General features: G+C 36.2%; 1 protein-coding gene and 1 non-coding gene across 2 annotated transcripts in view; one reads left to right on the forward strand and one right to left on the reverse strand.

Annotated features, from left to right (window-relative positions):
- Positions 1 to 23,947, reverse strand: part of igf2r (insulin-like growth factor 2 receptor) — a 59,139-nt gene extending 35,192 nt beyond the window's left edge. The window contains exons 1-17 of the mRNA XM_052098957.1: positions 23,753 to 23,947; positions 23,004 to 23,143; positions 15,654 to 15,772; positions 14,798 to 14,896; positions 13,237 to 13,369; positions 12,835 to 12,946; positions 10,874 to 10,976; positions 10,565 to 10,724; positions 10,079 to 10,265; positions 9,845 to 9,948; positions 9,494 to 9,649; positions 8,444 to 8,590; positions 7,582 to 7,869; positions 6,768 to 6,918; positions 5,935 to 6,112; positions 4,487 to 4,602; positions 4,042 to 4,201 (exon numbers count right to left, since the gene is read on the reverse strand). Of these exons, the coding sequence (XP_051954917.1) occupies positions 4,042 to 4,201; positions 4,487 to 4,602; positions 5,935 to 6,112; positions 6,768 to 6,918; positions 7,582 to 7,869; positions 8,444 to 8,590; positions 9,494 to 9,649; positions 9,845 to 9,948; positions 10,079 to 10,265; positions 10,565 to 10,724; positions 10,874 to 10,976; positions 12,835 to 12,946; positions 13,237 to 13,369; positions 14,798 to 14,896; positions 15,654 to 15,772; positions 23,004 to 23,143; positions 23,753 to 23,889 (2,490 nt within the window). The 5' untranslated portion in view covers positions 23,890 to 23,947. The remainder of the gene's footprint in view (positions 1 to 4,041; positions 4,202 to 4,486; positions 4,603 to 5,934; positions 6,113 to 6,767; positions 6,919 to 7,581; positions 7,870 to 8,443; positions 8,591 to 9,493; positions 9,650 to 9,844; positions 9,949 to 10,078; positions 10,266 to 10,564; positions 10,725 to 10,873; positions 10,977 to 12,834; positions 12,947 to 13,236; positions 13,370 to 14,797; positions 14,897 to 15,653; positions 15,773 to 23,003; positions 23,144 to 23,752) is intronic.
- Positions 23,948 to 25,224: 1,277 nt separating this feature from the next.
- Positions 25,225 to 25,307, forward strand: trnal-cag (transfer RNA leucine (anticodon CAG)). The gene has a single exon. It is a non-coding gene; the product is annotated as a tRNA-Leu (tRNA).
- Positions 25,308 to 25,496: the final 189 nt, after the last annotated feature.

The raw sequence follows: 25,496 nt of genomic DNA on the forward strand, positions 1-25,496 counted from the left end.
AGGTTGCTCCGGGGGGATTTTCCCCAAAATAAGTGCACTGTAAGTCGCTTTAGATAAAAGCGTCTGCCAAATGCATAAATGTAAATGTAACGTGACAAAAACAATGTCTTATAAATATTTGGTAACACTTTACAATAAGGGTCCATTCATTAACATAAGCTAATGCATTAAGTATCATGAACAAACAGTAAACAATTGATATATTTTACAACATTGATTAACCTTTATTAATGTTAGCAACAATTCAAACATAGAATTGTTCACTGTTAGTTCATGATGCACGAACTAATGAATTACATGTCAAGCTTTTTCATTAGCTTATGGCAGATGTTCCACCTAAATTACAACCTGTTGGGCAAAATTGTGACATTTCTTAATCTCTCAAAATGTAAATTGTTCTATGCATTTTTAAATAACTTTCATTATATAAACTATACTTATGTATTGTCTGTTAAAATGTTATGTTATGGCTATTCATAAGAAGACATTGCTTGCATTCAAACACAGCTGATGGAGAGCAATTCCAAATTTGAATCGGTTTAATGTGACACCGTGGCCTAAAATCGCTGAGTTTATGAAGCGACACAACCACAGCACTCTAAAAGCATCTGTATGACGCATAGTGTACATTGACGAGTCCTTAGAAAAGCCTGTATAATAAATATATCTCTGACAGATTGACAAATTCAACTGCATTATGTTCAATAATATGGAAATAAATATGTTGCCTTCTAAAGCCACTTTTTTGTCTTTTCACTGCTTTACACGTCTGCCACAATAATGTGATGCATTTTAATGATCTGAAATATATATTTTCATAATATATATTATATCTAAAAATATTTCAATATAAACATGAATATTTTATTTTTAGCATTATATTGAATTATGGTTATTTGAGGGGCTTTCTCAGAAAATATTTATATATACGATTAATTAATCGCCATATCATGTAAATAATGTAATTTGTAATAGAATCGATTGACAGCCCCAATATATGTGGGATTACATGAAGAGACAGAAGCAGCTGAGACAGCCTAAATAGATAGAAAAAGTGTGGCAAGTTCTCCAAGAAGCTTGGAACATCCTATCTGCCAACAACCAAGAAAAGTTGTTGTCCAGGTGTAGCTAGGAGAATTAGTGATGTTTTGAGGCAAAGGTTCACACCAAATATTGATTTCGATTTTTTTGATGTTTACTGGACTTTGTATGATGTTATTGTTAGATGCAAAATTGTTTTACAAGTGCCTAAAACTTTTGCCCAGAATTGTATACATTACAACTTCTGCGGATAAAATTTGATGCCGATTGTGTCACAACGCATTATACTATTTAAAGTGTAACTATGAACAGGTTAAGTAATATAACTTATAAGGTATTATAACAAATATAATTATTTATGAGAAGTTGATGTTATTGAGACATTCTAAATGCATAATCCTCGTGTGATCCCACATTCTTCTGGGTGGACTGTGTTTTGTCTTTGCTATATGTTATGCATAATTTAATTTAATTTGAATCAACTGATCTCAGTTCAGGATACTCTGGGCTGTCAGTAAAGGGGTAAACTTTCAAACACTGAGTCATGTGATAAAACAGCATAGGGGAGATATCAGCGGAGATTGTCTTTAGGAGAAACACCAACAAAACAACATCTGGTAAGAAAACTAATAGTTTTTTTATTTTATACGTTTAGAGTCTCTAGTTTCATCAGAAATGCCATTTTATAAAATTTGAGAGGTATATCGCAAAACGGCATGCTGTTAAACACAATGACCACTGACATGGACTTTAGGGCTATTTTTCCCCTTAGAAATCCTATATTTACTGTACATTATCACAGTGAGAATCAATGGGAATATTCAAAAGCTGAAAAATGTTGCTTTCAGAGGCTTTATATGGAGTTATGATGAAAATAAGCTGCACTTCAAACTGATCAGAGAGGTGTGCAGACAGACAGCACAATGGAGATTAAGTCATTCACTAAAAAGGGAGCAAGGAAGCATCATATAGCCTTCCTATGCAGCAAAGTGCATTCACTCCTAACATCATGTCAAAAGACGCAGATGATGTTAGCAACACTCAACGTGGTTGGCAGACATGGTACAATCGTAATCAGTACAGATTCAGAATTTATAATGTATAGTTTTATTTTAACATGGTTGGCAGTGATTGGACGATGCTGGCATTACTTGAATCAGAATTAATGATGCCAATTTCTGATTGGTTAAATGCTTCAGCATTGGCTATCACTTGTTTGTTTTACAGTGCAAAGTGAGAACATTGAGATTTTGTTGCTGAAGTAGAAAAATACATTGTAACAAAAGTAAAATCAGGTCAAAATATTTTTATTTGTATATAATTAGTACATAATACGTATATATTGTATTTTTTATTTGTGCTTTAGAATTGGAAAATCCACACAGCAGTCACGCTTGGGTCTCAGGAGGTTAAAATGTATTTATAATGCCTTTATAATGTAAAGTCTTACCAAAGTGTGCTACAAATCGCTCACTTATGACATTCCATCTCAGTTACCGGTAGTTGATGCTGTCTTAAGGGCCATTCACACCGAATACGTGTTTATGTCCATTGTGCTTTTTTTCCATAGTTTTTCTATGTGAATATACACTTAAGGACATATTTGACCATGTTACCGCATCTCCATGTTCTTTCAGAGTCTCAAGCAGGAGTGCTTTTTTTTTTAGATGTCGTATCAGGTTGTGTGTTCTGCTTAACCTTTTTTTCTGGTCTGAAAAGTCCCTCAGAAGGAAAGTCACCAGGTTTTTGAACAGAGCTACACACACTTGTTTAAACACCACAGAGCTTTTCTCATGGCTTCTGAAAAAGAAGCATGTATTGAGAGTCTAGGGGAAAAAAAAAGCTTGTTATTTCTCAGCCCAAAGGTGTTGACGATGTCTATGCATTTTGTCAATGCATACTGATGTCACTGTGAAATATGGCTGGGTATTAATACAGATTTCCCAATTTGATTCCGATTCACAAGCTCTCAATTCCATTTGATTCTGATTTCGATATCGACTCATGTGGGTAATATTTCAGTTATAATATCCATTTTGCTTACCAGTACATATGAAAACAATTATCTCCCAGCTAATGCTAAGTATGCAGGGGACCTTCTAACTAGCTACATTACAGATATGTTCATTTTACCAAATATATTTTATTTGTTTTTTTTTTATCATTTTGGTCACATTTTAGCTTTAAATAAAAAATAAAAAAAAAGTACAAATCCATGTAACCCATCAATAAATATGATAGGGTATAGTTTATATTATATTTTGTTACATGTTCACGGTGTTGTTTAACACATCACTTACACTATTTATAAGTATTTATATTGGTTTGTAAACCGCATGCTTAAAATTGGTACTGTCTCTTTAAGAAAACTGGCAGTTCTGTAAAGAGCGTCTGTAAATGAGCGCATAAGAACGAGAGAAGACTCGAATGGGGTCTTTTCCTCATCTGTATTATTCGTAATTACACTATAAAAGACAGAATAGTTATTAAAAGAGACACTTTTAAATGACAAATGGAACGCGTGGATCTCGTTTTTGGACACACATTACACGATCAAATCAATCTTTAACTCTCAACAGGCAGTAAAAGATGCTAAACCTTTCACCACTAGGCTACTTAACCACTGGTGAGTGAAATCTGAACATTTAACAGCCAGTGGCTAATAGATAGTTGTCCATATAGAAAAAAAGGCTGAACTTGGGAATTAGTTATTGATAATAAGATAGTTCAAATGAAGATTGTGATGCATGGGAAAATCCATACTTTTACGCAGTCCTACTGTGTAAAGTCTTAAACTCAGAATTTAATTTCCTGTCTCACTATTTTAGTTCATGTTGCTTTTTTCTTGTTAAATTCCAGCAAACGTCATTATCATACTTTTCCATTGTGCTTTAAACAATACTGAATAGGAGTGTGTGTGTGTGTATGTGCGCGTGCGTGAGAGAGAGAGAGAGAGAGAGAGAGAGAGAGAGAGAGAGAGAGTACAGCCAGTGAACTGACCTTGTCAGTCTCGAATTTCATCTCACAGACTGAAGCTCGCCGGTCACAGCCAGGCACGGGTTTGAGTGGCCGGCACACATTTATGTAGTACTTCTTGGGGCTGCTGGGTTCAGAGGTCTGCATGGACTGCCAGTTCTGGCCACCATTATATATAGACAAACTGCAGAGGAGGGAGAAACAAGGTTTTACAATCTTTAAACAAGATTTTGTATAATGTCTGTTACAGAGTGAGAAAGTAAAACAACGGTAATTGAATAAAATGATTACAATAGTCATACGTATAACATAGCATTTACATGGTACTCCAAAGTACTTCTAAGAATACAATGGTAGTATCATGGTACCATGCCAAAAAAGGCGCCATAACCAGAATATACAGTGCAGCCTTGCAAGAATTGCAACAATTCACTAGGACATTTGTGTCTTTTGAGAAAGGCAAGCTAACCTGGACAGGTCATACTGTTGCAGAGTCTCGGGATCCGTCACGACACACTCATGTGGTCTCGCTGGACAGGCGTAGGACGTGTACCACTTGAAGTTGTAAGTGTGCTCGTCCTCATCCTACAGGAAGAAAGTTTATAAATGAAAGACATTTTTGGTTTAAAGTCAAGACTTAAAGGGACAGTTCACCAGAATTTCTGTCATCATTTACTCTTTTATTATGCGATTTACCCTCACGTTGTTCCAACTTTCTTTGACTTTCTTTCTTATGTGGAACTCAAAAGGATATGTTAGGCAGTAGTAAGCCTCATTCACCATTCACTTGCTTGGTCATTTGTTTTACTATACAATGAAAGTGAATAGTGACTAACATTTTCTCTCTCTTTACCAGAAGCGATGATTTAGAGTTTAAAAATTACTTAAATATTGATCTTTTTTCGCACCAAAAGTGATCGTAAAGCTTTAGAAAGCATTAATTTAACAACTGGAGTTGTATTGATGACATTTATGCTGACTGTGATGTTTGGAGCTTTAAAAGTTGAATCACCATCCACTTGCATTTTAAGGACCAACTGAGCGGAGATATTTTTCTAATTTTCTTCAAATGTGTTCTGGTGTAGAAGAAACATCATACACACCTGGGATATCATGAGGGTGAGTAAATAATGAGACAAGTTTCATTTTGGGGTAAAATCTATACCGTAAAAATAATCTTGTGGTCATAACAATAAAAATGCTTAAAATACAAACCCTTTATACTGAAATAGCATTACTTGAGGTGAGGCTAAAAATATTTACTAAAGGGAGATTTCACCCAAAAATGAAAATTCTCACATCATTCTAGATGTGTATGACTCTCTTTCATCGGCAGAGCACAAATGAAGATTTGTATTAGTATATCGCAGCTCTGTCAATCCTCACAATGCAAGTGAATGGTGGCTAGAACTTTGAAGCTCCAAAAAGCATATAAAAGCAGAATAAAAGTAATCCATAAGACTCTAGTGGTTAAATCCATATTTTCTGAAGCGATATGATAAGTGTGGGTGAGAAACAGATCAATATTGAAATCCTTTTTTAATGTAAATTTACAACCTACTGGTTGGGGATGCTCAAAGGTGGAGATTTAAAGTAAAAAAGGACTTAGATATTGATTTGTTTCTCACCCACACCTATTATATTGCTTCTGAAGATATAGATTTAACCCCTGGAGTCCTACAGATTACATTTATGCTGCCTTTATGTCCTTTTTGGACTTTCGGAGTTCTGATCACCATTCACTTTTATTTTGAGGACCAACAGAGCTGAGATATTCTTCTAAATACCAGCATTTGTGTTCTGCAGAAGAAAGAAAGTCATACACATCTGGGATGGTATGAGGGTGAATAAATAATGAGAGAATTTTTATTTTTGGGTGAACTATCATTTTAGCACAATAAAGAAGCAGGTGTGTACCTGAAACTCTGGTTTGCCTAGACCGGCCTCCCTGTCGCAGAGGAAGGAAATGTGTGTGGAACGCGGCACATGCTGCTTGTTGTTGTACTGCGAGCCGTTCCTGTAAGTCAACTGGATCATGCCATCATAGTAAGACAGCCTGGAGTTGAACTGACCGAGATTCCAAGAACTTGTCCCACTAAAAAAAATGCAGAAAAAAAATAAACTTTAAGCACCAGAAGTTAAAGGGATAGTTCACCCAAAAATGTTGTTGCCAACATTTCCCTTACAATGAAAGTCCATTGATTTTCATTGTATGGGAAGAATATGTAGTGGAAGAGTATGGTGATTGTGGCTAATATTCTACCTAACATAAACTTTTTTCAACAGACGAAACAAGGTCATACGGTTTTGGAATAAAATGGGGCGAGTAAATAATGACAGAATTTTCATTTTTGGGTGAACTTTCCCTTTAAAAAAATGTGTATAACGTCGCAAAGAATATTACACTGTGTCCAACCAAGGCGCAACAGGAAAAAGTGACTAAACTTATTTTCTATGCTTTTTGAGCTTCAACGTTTTGGACCCTGCTGACTTGCATTGTATGGACCTACAGAGCTGAGGTATTCTCCTTAAAATCTTCCTTTGTGTTCAGCAGACGAAAGAAAGTCATACACATCTGGGATGGCATGAGGGTGAGAAAATGATGAAAGAATTTTCTCTTTTGGGAGAACTATTCCTATAACTAGTGGTCTCAGACCTTTGACGGCACTGTGGGATCCTGTCATGTTGCACTTTTTACTTGTTGCATTGCACCTGGTTAAGACAGTGTTAAATATAGAGAGTGAACTTGCCTCTGGTGAACCTGACATGCCCCTGCAGTCTCTGGACACTTTGCAGATTTAATGTTGCCACATACATTAATGAAGTAATCATAATTTCCACTGGACATGTTATAGTAGCCCCCATTAGGTTTCCGTAAGGGGGACAGATCAAATGAAACCCCTGAAAAGAAATGGGAAAACTGTGAGGAAGCGCTTAAAAAAACACCAAAGATGACTTAAGTTCACATATGGTGAACTTTAACTTGCAAATCACTATAGACTCGAAAAGACATTCGAATTATAGAGGATGTAAATGTCACATGTAAAAATTTTAAAGTTGTATGTCATTAGATGGCTTAATCTTAAAACAGTTATTTTAAATTTTTTATTTCATTATTAGTTATAATTTATTATTTATTTAAAACAGAAACCATAAAGCCTGACATCATATCCTGTTTCTGCTATTCATTATGGGGTACGAAGTCATTTTGCATGCCTAAAATCACCGCAACTTCAGCAAGTAGTCATTAAGGTTTTACTATTATTATGTGAACCTCAAGGAACATATTAAAATAATACAAAAATGCATGTCATGACCCCTTTAAGTAGTCATGCAGTAGACTCATTTAACCAAAGCACTAACTGGACACTTATTACAGACTCAATATCAAATGCCTAGCTCATTTCCACAATGTTGATATATCATAGATCATCTTTTGTGAGGTTTGAACATATAGCATTTCGGTTAAAAGCCTAGATCTTTAACAACTACGCTACAACACCTCCCAAAATTAAAAACAGGCAGATTTACAGCATAGATGCTTAATAATCTATAGATATGTACCTGCTTGAGAGTCTTCAACCTTGCAGTCGTCTCCTTCAGTTTTGGAGAGGACACATGCGAAAGCGGTGAGCCATTCAAACTCATAGGTGCAGCCGTCACTGGACGTGCTCCTCAAGATCGGAGCACTCTCAATGTCTCCAGGCTTACACTTTAGAGTGATGATGGTCTGAACCTTCATCTTCCCACGGCATACATCTCCATCCGTGTATATGAGTCGGATGTCATCACCTTCAGATGCTTTTTGTGGAGAAGAGAGGAATTTTCCCAAACTCATTTTTTTTTCATTTCCTAGGAGAGGAGAGGAAAATTTGGGTTAGTCCTGAATAAGATACAACTGAAAAATATATAATGTGGGGACCAAAAGTCTGTAAATGCTTCTATTTTGCATTTGTCTTGTTTGATCAAATATTTGTATTAGAACCACAGTTTGAGTGATGAATTGAAATGAACATAATTTAAAAAATATTTGTCTTATTTTCCAGTAAAAACATCTAAACATTCTTAAAATAAGATCCATTAATTTGAGAAGAAATATAGCATAAACTATTAAGACAGAAAACTTATATATACACATTTATTTCTCTAACCTCATTGGCAATAGTTTTTTCATGCTTTAACAAAACATAACTAAATCTGGTTAGATTTATACTTAAAACAACTGTTTGAAAATGTGGTAAGAAAAAAACTGAAATCATTCAATTTAGCTTAATCTTGTTTTAAGGATGTTTTAATATGTTATTGTACAAGACAAGACAGAAATACTTTGTTTCAGTTTATTTCCAAATTTAAATTCGATTTTAAATCTCAGATTTTTAAAGAAAGATTTATATGTCTAGGTAAAATTCTGAAGCGATGCACTGACCCACTGCACATATTGCTGCATCCTCCGGACAAGAGCTGGCCATCCCCTTTTGGATAATTTTATGACAAACATTGATGTAAAATCTCTTCTTATCAGACTCTTTTGCCATGGCGTCCACAGCCTCCCAGTTTTGAGATCCATTCGATTCTGAGAAAAAAAAAGCACAATTAGTCACTTAAAGTGGTGATAGATTCACTTTTTGGGGATACTCTAGAGGAAGAACAGCAGATGTTTTGTGATTCTTTTCATCATGGAAGAATTCATTTTATTTGATCGGATTTATGTTTATTTTATTTAAATGCCAATAGATTGTGAAACAGCAATAGCTGAAATATGTAATGTGGAATTTAGAACATAAAGGACAAGAAACCAAGAATATTTGTTGTAAGAGACATGGCAGAAAAGAAGTAATAAACTAACAAACCATAGGTTAAGAGTTATTTGGAAAATAAAGAGAGTGGATAAATCATGTTGGCCTACATGGAAGTACTTGCAAGTATGGAAAAAATTTGAGGCAAACGCAAGTAAGGTATTTTAAATAAAATTATATACACACATACACACACACACACATTAAGTGCAAGTGCATATCTGTATATAGATTTTTGTAGGAACACATACTGTATGCACACATAAAACTATCCATTTTTATTTTTTATTTAGTTATTAAATTATGACTTTATTTACTTTTTTTTTTTTTAAATATAGATTGTGTTAGGAGTATGTTCCAGTTAATGTTACTACAATGTATTAAAAAACAATAAAATACAAATAAGAAAAAAAAAGAAAGAAAAAAAAAGATTTGCTAAAGCAATGAGGAAGCTCTTGGGGGAAATGATCCCTCGCTTGACAATAACAATCACACACTTGCTCTGTGTGTGACCAATCAATGTAATGTGAAAATTGTTACAAAAAATATAGATTCTTGGCATTATAATATATTGACAGGATTCTTAAGTCAAAATAAATAAATCAATCAAACCACATAATATGTTTTCATAATCATTGGTGTCACAATCCAGTCCTCAAAGCACTCGTGCCCATCACTACCTTGGAAGCGTGTTAGGGGTGAGAGGTCATATCGCTTTTTGTGGTCTGTGACTCGACACAGCAGATCTTCCTTCTCTTTAATACATGCGTATGCTGTTTCCCAGTCAAAGTAATAAGTGCAGTCAGACTCTCCTGTGAACACCGGCTGGCCATTACCTAAAAATCACAAAACCGGTTTAATTACAGGTGAAATGTAAACCCAACCCCCCACACAACATGAGGCTGTCTAGGTCTCCAAGTAGTGGCAGTTCCATCCTCTCGGTTCTCATTCACTTAAACTTCCTCAATCAGGCCTTGTGGTCATATTGGCACTTGACTTCCTGAGTCACTAGAAGTCATTGAGTCACTCACCAGCGGTTGAGTTGCACTCAAAGTTAATGATGGTCATGCGTTGAAATCCAGTACTGCATCTGCTGCCGTCTGGGTAGATCAGTGTGAGATCCCCATCAGAATACCTGAATAAACGGAAGCAAAGAGTTTTCTTGTACTCTACCTCTAACCTAATCGATCATAATTGCAAAAATAAGGACTTTATGAACTCCTTTATTACTCCATTACAGACAAAAATTTTCTTCAAGGGTTTACCTCAGTGTTTGGTTCTGGAATTTGCCAGCAATCTTCTTCACATCGCTAGTGTCTTTGACTTGGCAGGTGGATACGTAACCCTTGCCATCATCACACCCACCAGCCTTGGTCTCCCCACACACATTCATATAAAACACATAGGTGTCCTTGCCATTTTTAGCCTCAGCCATGTATGCTCCTTCTGCAACTGAAAAAAAAAAATCACGCAAAAATGTTTGCATTTCTTCATTGATAACAGGCTACTTTATTTCACTTTTCACATGAATTAAGAACCATAGCTAACTGTACTTTGAAGGAACGCCTTATGTATTCTACATTTCTGGATACAATATGACTTGATTGAATTAATGTTCTGCTGAATTTACAGCATGTTCTAAATATTGAATCAATATTGAATCAATCTATCCTTTAATCTGTCTAATTAAATCCCAATTGCAACAGCTAAGCAGGTTGCCAAATGTTCTACGCTAACAGAGAGTGACTTACTTCCACGGGTCAGGTGAGTGAGGTCAATGGAGATATCGTGCTGAGCGCTGGTCAGTTTGCACTCGTGACTCTCCAAGTAGTCTCTGTGGCAGGCGTACTCGGTCACCCACTCGATCTCATAACGACAGTTTGAGTTGCTTATCATCTTTGGGTTACTGCCCTGAGGAACCATTTAAACATAGGAATCATTAAAACCATGCAAGTGGCACAGAACAGAAGAACCTGTTAGTACCCCATGGCCTCTCTATATTATGACTTAAATTGAATATAACAACAATATTGGAGTTGAATAGGTAAGTGTCCTTTTACCGCTTGTCTTATAGATGGACAAATGAATGTAATTGTCACTGCTGGACTGTGACCATCACAGAATTCTGGGCTTTCTTTAACTTTTTCATACCGTAGCCTTAGTCTGAAAGAAAGAAGAAAACAACAATGGGAAGCTCTCATGCATGGGGCAATGAATGAACCATTCCAAAATCTCCATTTATCTCCTTTAAGCCCTTGAGAAAGACACTAGAATTCCACCTTTTGCTTTGGATGAAGCATTAAATAGTTGACTAATAGCTCACCTAAAAATGACAATTCTGTCATAATTTACGGTCATTCTAATCCCACAAAGCTGTTACACAAAAAGGCGACATTTTAAAGACTATCCTGGTCATTCTTTTTTTAAGGAATATTCTGGGTTCAATACAAGTCAGGGCTCAACAGTAAGGATTTTTCTACTGGCCCAGTCGGGCCAGTGGTTCAGATTTTTACATGCCCTGCCAAGTGTTTCACTGGCCCCAACACAAAAATGAAAAGTAGCTGTTTTTACCAGCACGGCTTTAAAAAAATTGTGTCCGAAGCTACAAATAGTTTATATAGATTATGTTTTTTTTAAGACAAATTGCCCCACAATGGTATCACATTTACGATTTGCAAGACAGCTGTAAATTACAGCTTTATGCCTTTTGTACGCCTTCCCGACTTTCTTCCTTGAATCGCACTGCTGCCACATCGTAGAAATCGTAGCCTCGTAAAGGGCTTTCAGTTCCACCAGGCCGTTCAGGAAGTCCGTCTTCTCTCTCTCATACAAACTCGATAAACCCAGCCAAAGGGCCACAGCTCTGGACGACTCCTTTTGATGTGTGCAGGTTGAGATCCGCAATCATCGATCACCTTCCACAATACCGCATCCGCAGCCTCGTGTCAATTTGCCATCCCATCTCCTCCATCAGCTCGGTCTGAAACGCTGTGAGGAGCGAGGTGGTATTAAGAGCCCTTAGAGCCCCATCTTCGCTGAAAATCAGTAGATCTTCTGATAAATGATGTTGACAAATCTCTCTTTCCACATTTTGAACATGGAATGTGCGGGGATAATTAAAATGTTGAGTAAGATGTGCAATCCCGCTCTGAAATTTGCGTGCGCTCACTCCTCTCTCGAGTGCCCAGTTACAAGACTGTGTTTGTTCCATGTAATTTTTGTGCCCTCACACTTGATGTCAAAAAAGCTCTAACGTTATAAGTGCAGCACTGGCCCGATCGGACAAGTGACAGTTCTCGCAACTGGCCCGAATCTCTCTCACAATGGCCCTGGGCCATCGGTCAGTCCTTATTTTAGAGCCCTGCGAGTTACGTTCAGTTGACAGCATTTGTGGCATAATGTTGAGTTACAATTTAATTTGACTAGTCCCTCCTTTCTTTAAAAAAACAAAAGCAAAAAATTTGCCACTCGTTATTTTCACATGTAAATGAGCTTATGATTCGCCACAAATGTTTACCAGAAGTTTGCAGGTCTTTACCGGTAGTGGTGAACCTCCGGCAAACCTTTGGCAACAACAGACAATTTGCCGCAAAGCTCTTTTGCATGTGAAAATGATCTGTGCAGTTTTTGTGGCAAATTTACTGCAAATTTGCAGTGAAATCTCAATTTTTGTAAGGGTTAACTAGTATTGCGCTCAAGAACATTCCTTTAATATACTGACACTGAATGGGGACTTGGGCTGTCCGCAGCTCCAAAAAAGCTGAATCATAAGTGTCATAAAAATAGACCATACAATTCATGCACTATATTTGTAGTGTTCTGAAGACAAACTATAGCTTTGTATGCGGAACAAACTCAATTTAAGTTGTTATGTACAAATAATTAAAATATCACTTTCATTATATAAAAAAAAGAGCTGTCAGGCTATTCTTTAAAAATTATTGTTTTGTGTTCCACGGAAGAAAGTCAGTCATGAGTTTGGAACGACATGAGGGTGGGTGATGTGAGAGTGAGCACAAACTTGTCATTGGAGAGAAGCTCGAGCTGGTTGACGGGCTGACCCATGTCAAAGGAACCTTTGCCAGAGGTGAGACAGGCAGCAGATCCCTCTGGACAGAGACTTCCAGCTCGGTCTAAACAGAGAAGGTTACCACAAATGGGTTTTAAGAAAAAAAAGATGGCCAATTGAAAATCAGTTATCTGTACATGTAAAACACATACTGCACTTTCAGATGTTTTGTTTGTTTAACTTAAATAAAAACCTGATTAGACACTTTGCAGGTCGTTTTTAAGCAAACAGCATTTAAGCAAATAAGTCAGGTGTTTGTTGACTAGGAGCAAACCATTGACAAGAGCAGGCCGCAGAAGCTGTATAATTCTGTGTCCTTACACTGCTATGCATAAATGATAAACAACTCCTCACTTAGACTTCTGCATATATTAATGTAGAAATCAATGTCGTCATCTGGGTCATCAACCAGGTAACCATCCGTGAGTTTAATCAGTGGGTTCAGGTCGTGTTTCTTTCCATCCGTGTCAAAGACATAGCACGGGACCTTTAAAAACACAAAAAAAGAAAGTACGTTTTCAAAAGCAATAAGCCACAAAAGTTGAAGTCTCAAAGTCGTGCCCAACACCCCTTACTCGAGGTAAAATCACTGTAATGAAAAGACTTGAGTAGCTTATTGTTTTAATAAAATGGTGGCAATATCCTAAGTGTGAGCTGTTTGCAATTGGCAAACAATGTAGCAACTTGGCAAATTAATATAGAATGTGTGGGTTGTACACACAGTGGTGGTGGTGTAGTGGGCTAAAGCACAGAACTGTTAATCAGAAGGTTGCTGGTTCGATCCCCACAGCCACCACCATTTTGTCCTTGAGCAAGGCACTTAACTCCAGGTTGCTCCGGGGGGATTGTCCCTGTAATGAGTGCACTGTAAGTCACTTTGGATAAAAGCGTCTGCCAAATGCATAAATGTAAATGTACAAGTGAACATTAATTGTCATTTTACAACAGCTTCAAACTTGGCTCATCTAATCAGAATTGAGTCGGAAATATCCGTTTAAATTACATTTCCATCTTTAGATATAAAAAGGTATTAAAATAAGAATAAAAAACTATGTAAAATAAAATTAATACTTTTTATACAAATGTAATAGAACAGGTTTTTAAACTGGGGTCACAAAGTGTACAAGAATAAAATGTGTAAACAATGTGTGTAATAATATATATATATATATATATATATATATCCTTTACCAAATTTTACAAAATTACGGTTTCATCCTGTTTTCATCCTGAACTACAAATAGATTTTATTTTAACTGAAAATGGTGAAAATTTTCTTTGCGTTGTATGTGAACGCACAATAACATGCTGGTGTTGCACATACTATATATTTACTTATTAAACACAGCATTTTGTGATTTACAGAGCTATCACACGTCAAGTGGCTTTGAATAAAATGCACAAGTCATATGAACTTTTTAACAAAAAGTTGAACAAAAATGTATTATCACATTATAAATAGGTGTTTGTGAAAATAATCGATGCCTTTCAATTTTATAATTTTTTTGGGGAATTGGGGTTTCTTGCAAAGAAATCAACCTTTTGGGGGTCCTTGAAATGATAAAGTCATTAATAAAAAACTACATTAGTATATTGGATAAATTCACAAATATAATACTAAAGAACATATCTAGTTAATTAAAAAGTTGCTTAATTGCACATATGTACTGAATAAATAGTTAAAATAAGACTTCCGCTGTAAGCAGATTCATATTTTCTTTTGCAGATTATGCATTATTCTGTTGTCTATTTAGAGCATCACACTGTCAAAACATGTTGCTAAAAAGGAGCTCACTAATGCCTTTATCACACTATGACCAATTCATAAAGCCCACACATACACAGTCGCACATTCACACTTGCCCCCTCCTCAATGTTCAGACTGAAATGTCATTGTCTCGTCAGCTTCACTCACCTCTTTATGCGGTTTGAATTGATCTCTTCTGCAGGCGGCATACGTCCTCCATTCAAAGTAATGCACACACTCAGAGACGGTGACGAACTCTGGCGTGCCCTTTATTCAAAACAAAAAAAGCAGATCATTAATGGTGTGCTAAATTGATCATAATAAGCATGTAACTTGGGGTTTCAAACATAAAATCAGTAGATTTACAAGCAAGCTACATTTTCTTTAACAACTTTACTTCTAGCAGTCTTAACTTCCTGTCTGCATGTGCCTTACACACACACACGAGCTGGTGTTACAATTAGAGAACTATTTCATCTTAATGCATAGAGCAGAGGGGAAATTGTTGTTTCAGTTCCTTAGTTGCATAATACTTTGAGGTTCTGCTGGGCCATGACCTAAACTGAGTCACAGCGGATAGCAGGGAAAAAGAACGATGCAACAATGCAAATAATGAAATGTAACTGATCACATAATCCTGCATACTTGCAAAAGGCTTATCAACATGGGAGGTGAAAACTTTTGTTGTAACATCAAATGCTGTATATGTCCAATCAAACTGTATTTTGGCTATTCACTATATTTTAAAGTGTGACCAATCTATCCATTAATACTCTGGCCTGCCTTTACCGTGAGTCATGTGGCTAAGCAAAAGTAATTCATACATCTATCAAAAACACATCTCAGTACAAACCGAAACTTCTACCCTTTCAATTGGAAAGGAAGTGGGCAGCTAAACCGCCAAATTGACTCTATTTGTTTCAATATTATACTATTTTTCCATCAATGCGAGGCTGGAAGGAAACAAGCAGCCTTGCAAATGTCAGAATGTGTTCTCAGGCATCTCTGGCAGGAGAAAGCATACCATTGTTTTGCCGCATTGAAATGTGATGCTGCTCTGAATGTTGGTGCTCTTGCCATCGCATTTCTTCGAGCTGTTGAAATCGAGCACAGAAGGTGAGACTTTCCGCAAGGAGAGTTCCCCTACAGAGAAAAACAAAACACTCTGTTTAAACCACAACATGGACATGAACTTTTTTAGTACCTAACATCAAGATTTTAGGTTAACATTTACGGTTACAGGTCACAGTTTCTTTTAGTTTTTCACCATTTTAATCTCCTTTCACTAGCTCATTATAAAAGGTCTTGAGGTGTGGCAAATTAATTTAACAACAGAAGTGCATAAACATTACAAATGATAATATAGTCGCAAGCAGCAATCATCGGGTCCAAGCACATATGGACCTTATTCACAGTAGTCATAAAGGATTTATTTATTTTTTTCTACTTTGGCAACAAAATCTCAATGTTCTCTCTTTGCACTGTCAACCAAACAAGTGATAGCCAGTGCTGAAGATTTTACCAATCAGAAATTAGCATAATCATGCTAACAAAGTAATGGCCAGCATTGTCCAATCACTGCTAAAATTATACATTATAAATTCTGAATCTAAGTACTGATTGTTGAGAGGTGCAAACATCATCTGCAGCCTGAAACTGAACTTTTGACCACATTTTTGGCTGCATAGGAAAGTTATAGGATGCTTCCATGCTCCCTAATTAGTGAATAACTTAACCTACTGTGTTCTCTGACTGCACTGGTATCAGAACAGTTTGAAATGCACCTTTTTTCATTCTAACTCCAAATACAGCCTCTGAAAGCAATATGTTCCAGCTTTTGGATGTACCACTTGGTTCTCTAAGTGATAATGCACAGAGCAGGTATGTAAGGCTCATTGTCCTCGTAGAAGGTCATCATGGTTAACAGTGTGCTGTTTCTCTATAAATCGCTGAACTGTTCAAAATGGCATATCAGATGCAAGTAGAGATGTACTCTTTTTAAAAAAATCATCGATATACAGGAACATTAGGACCAACACAGACCACAGAGTGAGCACCCCCTACTAGCCTCCCTAATACCAATAACAGCAGAAACCTTACTTTTCCCAGGAGGTCTCCCATCCAGGTACTGCAGGGTGATATGGCTGCTGACATGACTCAAAAGTTATGTTGTACAGTGGTCCGTCGGCTTAAATTAAATTATGCATAGCAAAGCCAAAACACAAGGTATAGTTTTTTTTTTTTTTTTTATGTTTCAGGCAATATGTAAATTCATGACCAGTCATTCATGAAAATAGACTCCAATAGCCTATATTTAAATGGGATTTCTACCTACACTGTTCATTTTGATGTTCCTGTATGTCACAGTTCACGAGGAGTGACTCTACAGGACAATTTCCACATTTAACTTCCAAAAATGTAACTGCAAAAAAAAAAATTATAATAATAAATATCCAATCAAATTATTGAAATATTTGAGAAATAAAATGTTGGCCTTTTATCTACGAGGCCAGTAAAATAGCAAATCATGTCAACAGCCCACATGCAAAACAGAATCTGCCTGCAAAGTGAAAAATCACCGAAGCTTCTTTAATATTGGAATTGTTTAGCATCAAGCTGGTAACATAATGCAATATCAGAAAACCTTAGGCTTAAATGCTGCTGAAATTTAAAGCTGTAAACGGATCCAAACTTTCTGCACTTGAACATTCACTTAGAAACAGTCATTTGTCAATACACTTTTTATGTTGAACAGCACAGCACATGAACAAGAAGCCATAATATGCTATAATAACAGAATCTTGTTTCATAACACAGACAGAACCAAAGTTCACCAGCACAACAAGTTTATTCGTATGTCTCAGTGGAACACAACAAGGTTAAAATATTGCAGTGTGTGATCTGTACAGGCTGAACGTTCATGTCTAGTGCCTTTAACCCATGAGAACATACTGCATGAGAAGATGACCTACAAAATGGGATGGCATGCCAAATGGTTCCATAAACATGCCAGACAAACTATGGCTGGAACACAAAACCATGAGAACATTCAACATGCCACGTGCGAAACTTTCAAATGTTCAGAATGAAATACTAGGGTAATGATTACTGTGCAGGATATATGGTGGCAAGGAATATTCCAGGTTCAATACTAGTTAGGCTCAAATCAACAGCATTTGTGGCACAATATTGAGTAACACAAAAAAACTATTTTTGTACTTACCCCTCCTTTTCTTAAAAAAAAAATAGCTGAATTCAAATTTACAACTTTGTTGCCATGATGACGTAACGATGTAAAACCAAAAACGGCTGTAAAAACAGCCTTTAACCCTCCAAAATTGGCCCTCATTCACTTCCATTGTAAGTGCCTCAATGTAAACTCGATTAAATTTTTTTTGTGGTAATCTACATCATGCAATAAACGCTGTTGATTGAGTTTAACTTGTACTGAACACAAATATTCCTTTAAAAATAATATGTGAAACATCATGCACAGTATAACAATGAATGTTGATAACAGTAGTATGCTACAGTGCTTACATGTGTCTTTATTATGTTGTATTAAACAAATAAAAATGGTTATTTAGTATTTTTTATCAAATTGTGTCACCCAAATAAATTATTTTAATCAAATTATTTACATGACATGCTGATTCATTAAACTGCAAATCATTGGCTAACAATATTTGGTGAGAAATGCCCCCAAATTAAGGTAATTCAATCTATATACAGTTGAAGTCAGAAGTTTACATACACATTAGCTAAATACACTGAAACTCAGTTTTTACACAACATTCCCTGTCTTAGGTCAGTTAGGGTAACTACTTTATTTTAAGAATGTGAAATATCAGAGTAATAGTAGAGAGAGTTAATTATTTCAGCATTCATTTCTTTCATCACATTCCCAGGGGGTCAGAAGTTTAAATACTCTTTGTTAGTATTTCGTAGTATGGGCTTTAAATAGTTTAACTTTGGTCAAAAGTTTTGGGTAGCCTTCCACAAGCTTCTCACAATAAGTTGCTGGAATTTTGACCAATTCCTCTAGACAGAACTGGTGTAACTGAGTCAGGCCTGTAGGCCTCCTTGCGCGCACACACTTTTTCAGTTCAAGGCTTTATGATGGCCAATCCAATACCTTGACTTTGTTGTCCTTAAGCCGTGCCACAACTTTGGAGGTATGCTTGGGGTCATTTTCCATTTGGAAGACCCATTTGCGACAGAACTTTAACTTCCTGGCTGATGCCTTGACATGTTGCTTCAATATATAAATTTTCTTTCCTCATGATGCCATCTATTTTGTCAAGTGCACAAGTCACTCCTGCGGCAAAGCACCCCCACAACATGATGCTGCCACCCCCATACTCCACAGTTGGGATGGTGTTCTTCAGCTTGCAAGCCTCACCCTTTTTCCTCCAAACATAATGATGGTCATTATGGCCAAACAGTAAAACTTGTTACATTATCATTTCAAATTTCTCCAAAAAGTAAGATCTTTGTCCCTATGTGCACTTCTGGCTTTTTTATGGCAGTTTTGGACCGGTGGCTTCTACCTTGCTGAGCAGCCTTTCTGGTTATGTCCCTATAGGTCTTGTTTTACTGTGGATTATAGATACTTGTCTACCTGTTTCCTCCAGCATCTTCAGAAGGTCCTTGGCTGTTGTTCTGGGATTAATTTGCTCTTTTTGCACCAAACTATGTTCATCTCTAGGAGACAGAATGCATCTTCTTCTTGAGAGGTATGATGACTGCATGGTCCTATGGTGTTTACACTTGCGTACTAATCTTTGTACAGATGAATGTGGTACCTTCAGGCATTTGGAAATTGCTCCCAAGGATGAACCAGACTTGTGGAGGTCCACAATTTTTTTGGCCTGATTTCTTTTGATTTTCCCATGATGTCAAGCAAAGAGACACCGAGTTTGATGGTAGGCCTTAAAATACATCCACAGGTACACCTCCAATTGACTCCAATTAGCCTATCAGGAGCTAATTGTCTAATAGCCTAAAGACTTGACATAATTTTCTGGAATTGTCCAAGCTGCTTAAAAGCACAGTTAACTTAGTATATGTAAACTTCTGACCCACTCGAATTGTAATATAGTCAATTAAAAGTGAAACAATCTGTCTGTAAACAATTGTTGTCATGCACAAAGTAGATGTCCTAAATGACTTGCCAAAACTATAGTTTGCTAATAAGACATCTATGGATTGCTTAAAAAAATCAGTTTTAATGACTTCAACCTAAGTGTATGTAAATTTCTGACATCAACTGTGTGTGTGTGTGTGTGTGTGTGTGTGTGTGTGTGTGATGTATATATATATATATATATATATATATATATATATTATATAAACATTCTGATGGTTGATGTGAAATTTTAAATAATCATACTAAATATACATGAGAAATCAACAGTTTTAGTAAAAATGTTCAAATCAAAGACAGAAAATCAGATCAAATGTGTCATGAAGATCACCTCAAAAATTTCAAGAGCACTGGCATAGTGTATTCTGCACAGTGTGCTTGTTTACCTCACTTGATTGAAAATATAGTACAGGTAGGTCATACAGGTATTCCATGCTTTCAGAAAATGTGCATACTGCAGAAATAATACAAGTAGTAAAGTAGTATAATATTACAAACATAGCCCAAGTCTGTCATACAACAGCTCGGTTCAGTATACAACAGTTTTTAAAGCTTGAGTTAATTGTTGCAAACACCACAGATTACTGCCAGTTACTGAAATACTGTCAAGTCAGCTATAACACAGAGGCATTTTTCTTAATGTCATGCTCAAGTACAGCACCTGATGCTTGATAACTGTGACCTACTTACCACCAAACAAAGATAAGGATGTAGGAATACAAGATAAAATATACTAAGTAAGTGAGTATGCACACAAAATAAATCTAACTATAGAATTCTCTGAAGCACAAGAAAACAGCTGAACTCAGGACACAAACACGCTCTTGTATGAATCACATGCTGAAGTAGCATAGCCCAAAAACCTCTGGTGTTTGTTCTGACAACAAATAAGCTTGTAAAATTGGGCTAGTAGAATTACACTCAGATATATTGGTGGGGCATGGGTAGCTCAGCGAGTTTTGATGTTGACTACCACCCCTGGAGTTGCAGGTTCAAATCCAGGGTGTGCTGAGTGAATCCAACCAGGTCTCCTAAGCAACCAAATTAGCCTGGTAGCTAGGGAGCTAGGTCCTCATGGACGTATTTAGTGGTTCTCCTTCCCAATGGGGCGCGTGGTAAGTTGTGCGTGGGTCACGGAGAGTAGTATGAACCTCCACATGCAGAGTCTCAGTGGTGTCATGCACAACGAACCACGCGATAAGATGCACGGATTGATTGTCTCAGAAGCGGAGGCAACTGAGACTTTTCCTCTGCCACCCGGGTTGAGGTGAGTAACCGCACCACCACGAGGACCTACTAAGTAGCGGGATTTGGGCATTCCAAATTGGGAGAAAAGGGGATAAAAGAATTTAAAAAGAATGTACTATTGGTATAAGTATTTACTATTGGTATAAGTATTCAATTGTTAGGTTCATATGGAGATCACCTGACTTGTTGGATAAGGCAAAACCAACAAGCACTCTGTCTGCCCTGTCAAAGAACTCAAGCTTAGTAGCTCAAGGTGATGTGCAATTTGTGCACAATTAAAGAATATGGCCCTACAGTTAATGTTTAACATGTAAATATATTATCTCTGTTCAACTGAGTGTTTATCTAACAGGCTTGATTCAATAGAAAGCAACAAGAAACCACATCAACCACGTGACATTTAAATGGTTATAAGGATGAATCTTATAAAAACAAGCAGAGTACACATTTTACTCCAAAATAAAAAACAAATAAAAATAGCATTTTGCAAACCTATTCTAGTACCATATAGATATATTGCATTGAGACATTATTTTCATGATTAAGCACACATTTCACCCACATTCCCATGACTGTAATATATTCAGATGTTTATCTTTTGAGTTCTCATAATATTTAATGGTGTTTCACTGTATGGTACTGTATACTGTAACTAGATATTATTTTATTGTATTACGGAAAAGTTCACCCAAATATGACAACTCTCTCATCACTTACTCACCCTCATGCTATCCCAGTATGGCTCTCTTTCTTTTGCAGAACACAAATGAATTTGTCTATGAGAATATCTCAGCTCTGATGGTCCATACAATGCAAGTGAATGGTGACCAGAACTTTGAAGATCCAAAAAGCAAATAAAGGCTGTATAAAAGTAATCCATACGATTGAATCCATAATTTTCTCAAGCAATCCAATCGGTTTTCGGGGGAGAACATATAAAAATGCAACTGATAGGTTTACAATTTTTTAATTTTTTTTATTTAATTTTATCACTACACATCTGGCCATTGCAGTCTCTAAGCACGATTATAATTTTAAGCTTGAGCACAATTGAGATTTATAGCGAAAAAGGAGTTATAATTAGCTTTTCTCCTAACCCAATATCGGTTGGATCTCGCTTCAAAAGACTTGAATTTAACAGCTGAAGTTTTTTTTTACTTTTATTTATTTATTTAAATACAATTATAATTGAATTATGTAATTCTACACAGATTTTACAATCATATTGAATCAAAATACACAATGATCCCTGCAAGACATTATAGATATAAGTTTATTTTTGTTAATGCATGATTTGCTGTAAAGCTGCTTTGAAAAGGCATGTGTTGTTAAAAGCGCTAAACAAATAAAATTAAATTACTTGATTTTACATGCTTTTTGGAGCTTCAAAGTTTATATAACCATTCAATTGCATTGTATGGACCTTCAGAGCTGTAATATTCTTCTAAAAATCTTTGTGTGTGTTCTGCAAAAGAAATAAAGTCACACACCTCTGGGATGGCATGAGAGTGAGTAAATGGTGAACTATTCCTAGTAAAAACAGCTATTATACAGTTTATTTAATTAAAATGAACACAAATTAAAAGTATTACAACAAACCGCCAGATATTTCACAACATATAATTTCTTCACATTACAGTATTTGGGTAGGAGATGTTCTTTAATTATCATAAAAAATATTATCATAATTAAAAAAATCTTAGTAGCCATAATCAAGCTTTCATTTACTTTCATTTCTTTAATATTTCTTTGGATTTTGGTATGAAATATGAGATTTGTTAGAATAGCTCATGCAGAGACAGTTACAAATGTATTTACAAATCTTAAATGGTGAAATCAGGACTACTTTTACAGATGATATCACTAAGGAAAGGCAAAATATTTTTTAAGCAATGCACACTAAAAATACACTTTAGGCCTGTTATAAATGCTTTTGGTTATCCATTATGTTTCCTTGGCACACTGATGTATTGCACTTACCCACTGACTGATTACGGTTACTCTTAAGGTTTTGTGCACAGACAGCACTGTCTTTCCCACAGTCTGTGTCTGGTGATGAATCACAGAGCTTTAGCGTGTATCTCACATTGCTGTCCTGGTCAATGGCCTCCCATTTGTAACTGCATACACACACAACAAGATACACAAAATCTCATTTAAAACCAGATTTGCATGATCAGAATGCATTACAGCTGCATGGCACTGGGATGACTGTGACGTCATCCAGTCAGCTCCATCTACAGATGTTTAGATTTATGACTACTTTCAAAAGACACTTCGCCCAAAAATGAACATCATGTCATTACTTAACCTCGTTTTCTATCCAAACATGTTTCTAACTTAAGTCACCATTCACTTTGCATGTATTTTTTCATACAAAGAAAGTGAAGTGACTGAGGCCATGACTCTGCCTAACATCTCATTTAGTGTACCATGGAAGAAAGTTAAACAAGTTTGGAACAACGCAAAGGTTGGTAAATGATGACAGAATTCGAATACTAACCCTTTAAATGAAATAATACTGAAATAATCTAATAGTGTGTTAAACCTGCCAAGCTAGCCTAAATGCTAAAGAGCCAAATCAACTTCTCAAAATGACAATGCAATAATCAGCTTCCTGCATCATATTTAAACACATGCATTTATTTCTAAATAAGTGTTTCCAAGACATAAATCAGGGTTTGGCAGCAACGATCAGTCTTAAGGATTTGTTTATTTATTGTTCTCACCTGCACAGATCCTGGTACCATGGACTGTCATCCGACCCCACTGCTGATGATACACACTGAAGCAATATCAAAGTAGATACAACACTAGCAGAGACTCGGCGAAGGAGTGCTGATCTATAAACACGCAAACGACTCATATTTTATGTCAAGAAATAAATTAGTGCGCACAGTCCGACATGATACGGCAATCCTTTCACTTTACTGACCGTGTACTAACAGGAACCACTCATAGTCACATGACGAGACGACGTGAGGTGCAGGTCACGTGGTAAATGTTACGAAATGGGCGGCATAGGGAACCGCATATATTACTATTTTAATTCCGCTTTATTAATCAGCTGTAAAGTATTGTTCAGATCACGCTTTTTATTTGGATACTTTTAAGAGCAGAATAAAGATACAAAATAAACTATAAGCAAGAGGGAAAACTTAACTTAGTAGATCGTTTTCACAGCTATCCCATTCAAAGAAGAAATAAAAATGTCACTTATTCAGTGTAGTTTTTTTGACCAAAATGAAAAGGAGGCTTTGAGGGATATACTTGCGATTCAATAGACTCTAGTATTGTTTAAAATGGTGTTCATCATTCAGATGACGGAGCATTGAAAATATATATACGAGACAACAAGTACAGAAAACATTCGTTTTGAACATTTGATGAGCCATCACGGCTCGTTTCCATTACCGTAAAAATTAAGCATGGCGCTCCAACGAATTAGGTCTAAATAAAGGTTACATTTACACTCATGTATACAATATTTTGCCAAGCAAGATTTAGCGAATACAACTGTAAAATGTTACTTTTCTTATTTACAGCCTGTAAAACTAAGAACAATGTCTATAGGCTATTATCAAACTTCAAATAGACATTAGGAATAATTCAGTAGAAATTATCCAGAATGTTGGTGGTCTTAAAATATTTACAGAACGGAAATGAATAATGAAAAACTCACATCAAGAGAAATTAAATAAGTCTTTCGAGCTGAAGCCCTTCGTTGCGTGATACCTGTTACTTTTATCATCGCTTGTGCTCATGGGCCAATCACTGGTGTTTCTGATCAAACTATACTCGCTTTGTATTAATCACTTTTTAGTAACTGCTGGGGTATACTTTTATTTATGTGATAGGCACCACTTCTTGAAAATAATAGATTTAAACTATTATAATTTTAAGTGCATAATCTTTTATTGTTAATTTTTATCGTGTATCGAAAGACACAAAAAAAACACCTTCTGAATGGTGCTCAATGGATTTGACTACCTGAGCCGTCATGCGCCCCCTGCAGGAAGACTGATTTACAGTATCATAATAAAGTTATGTCCTAGTCTATTTGCCAATGAGTCATCGTCACGGAAAATGCTGAGCATATTCCGTTAAGATCTAATACACAGTCCACACACGAGAATGCAACAATAAAATTGCATTGTATATGTATGGGACATAGTTCTTATGTAACATATGTTTACTAACTGTCAGGATGGCCGAGCGGTCTAAGGCGCTGCGTTCAGGTCGCAGTCTCCTCTGGAGGCGTGGGTTCGAATCCCACTTCTGACAACTTCTTTTTTTTTTTTAAAACATTTATTTCTCAACACTTTGTAATAGCTCTTTATTGCATGGTCTAACTGAACTGAGTCTAAACATACTCACAAAACCAATTTTCTTTTTTTTTTACAGCACATTCAAACTAATGTCAAAGTGTTTTCCATAAATGTAAACTTTTGTCAGTTTACAGATGTGTGAAAA

This window comes from Xyrauchen texanus, chromosome 30 (assembly GCF_025860055.1).
Source record: "Xyrauchen texanus isolate HMW12.3.18 chromosome 30, RBS_HiC_50CHRs, whole genome shotgun sequence".
NCBI classification, from domain to species: Eukaryota; Metazoa; Chordata; class Actinopteri; order Cypriniformes; family Catostomidae; genus Xyrauchen; species Xyrauchen texanus.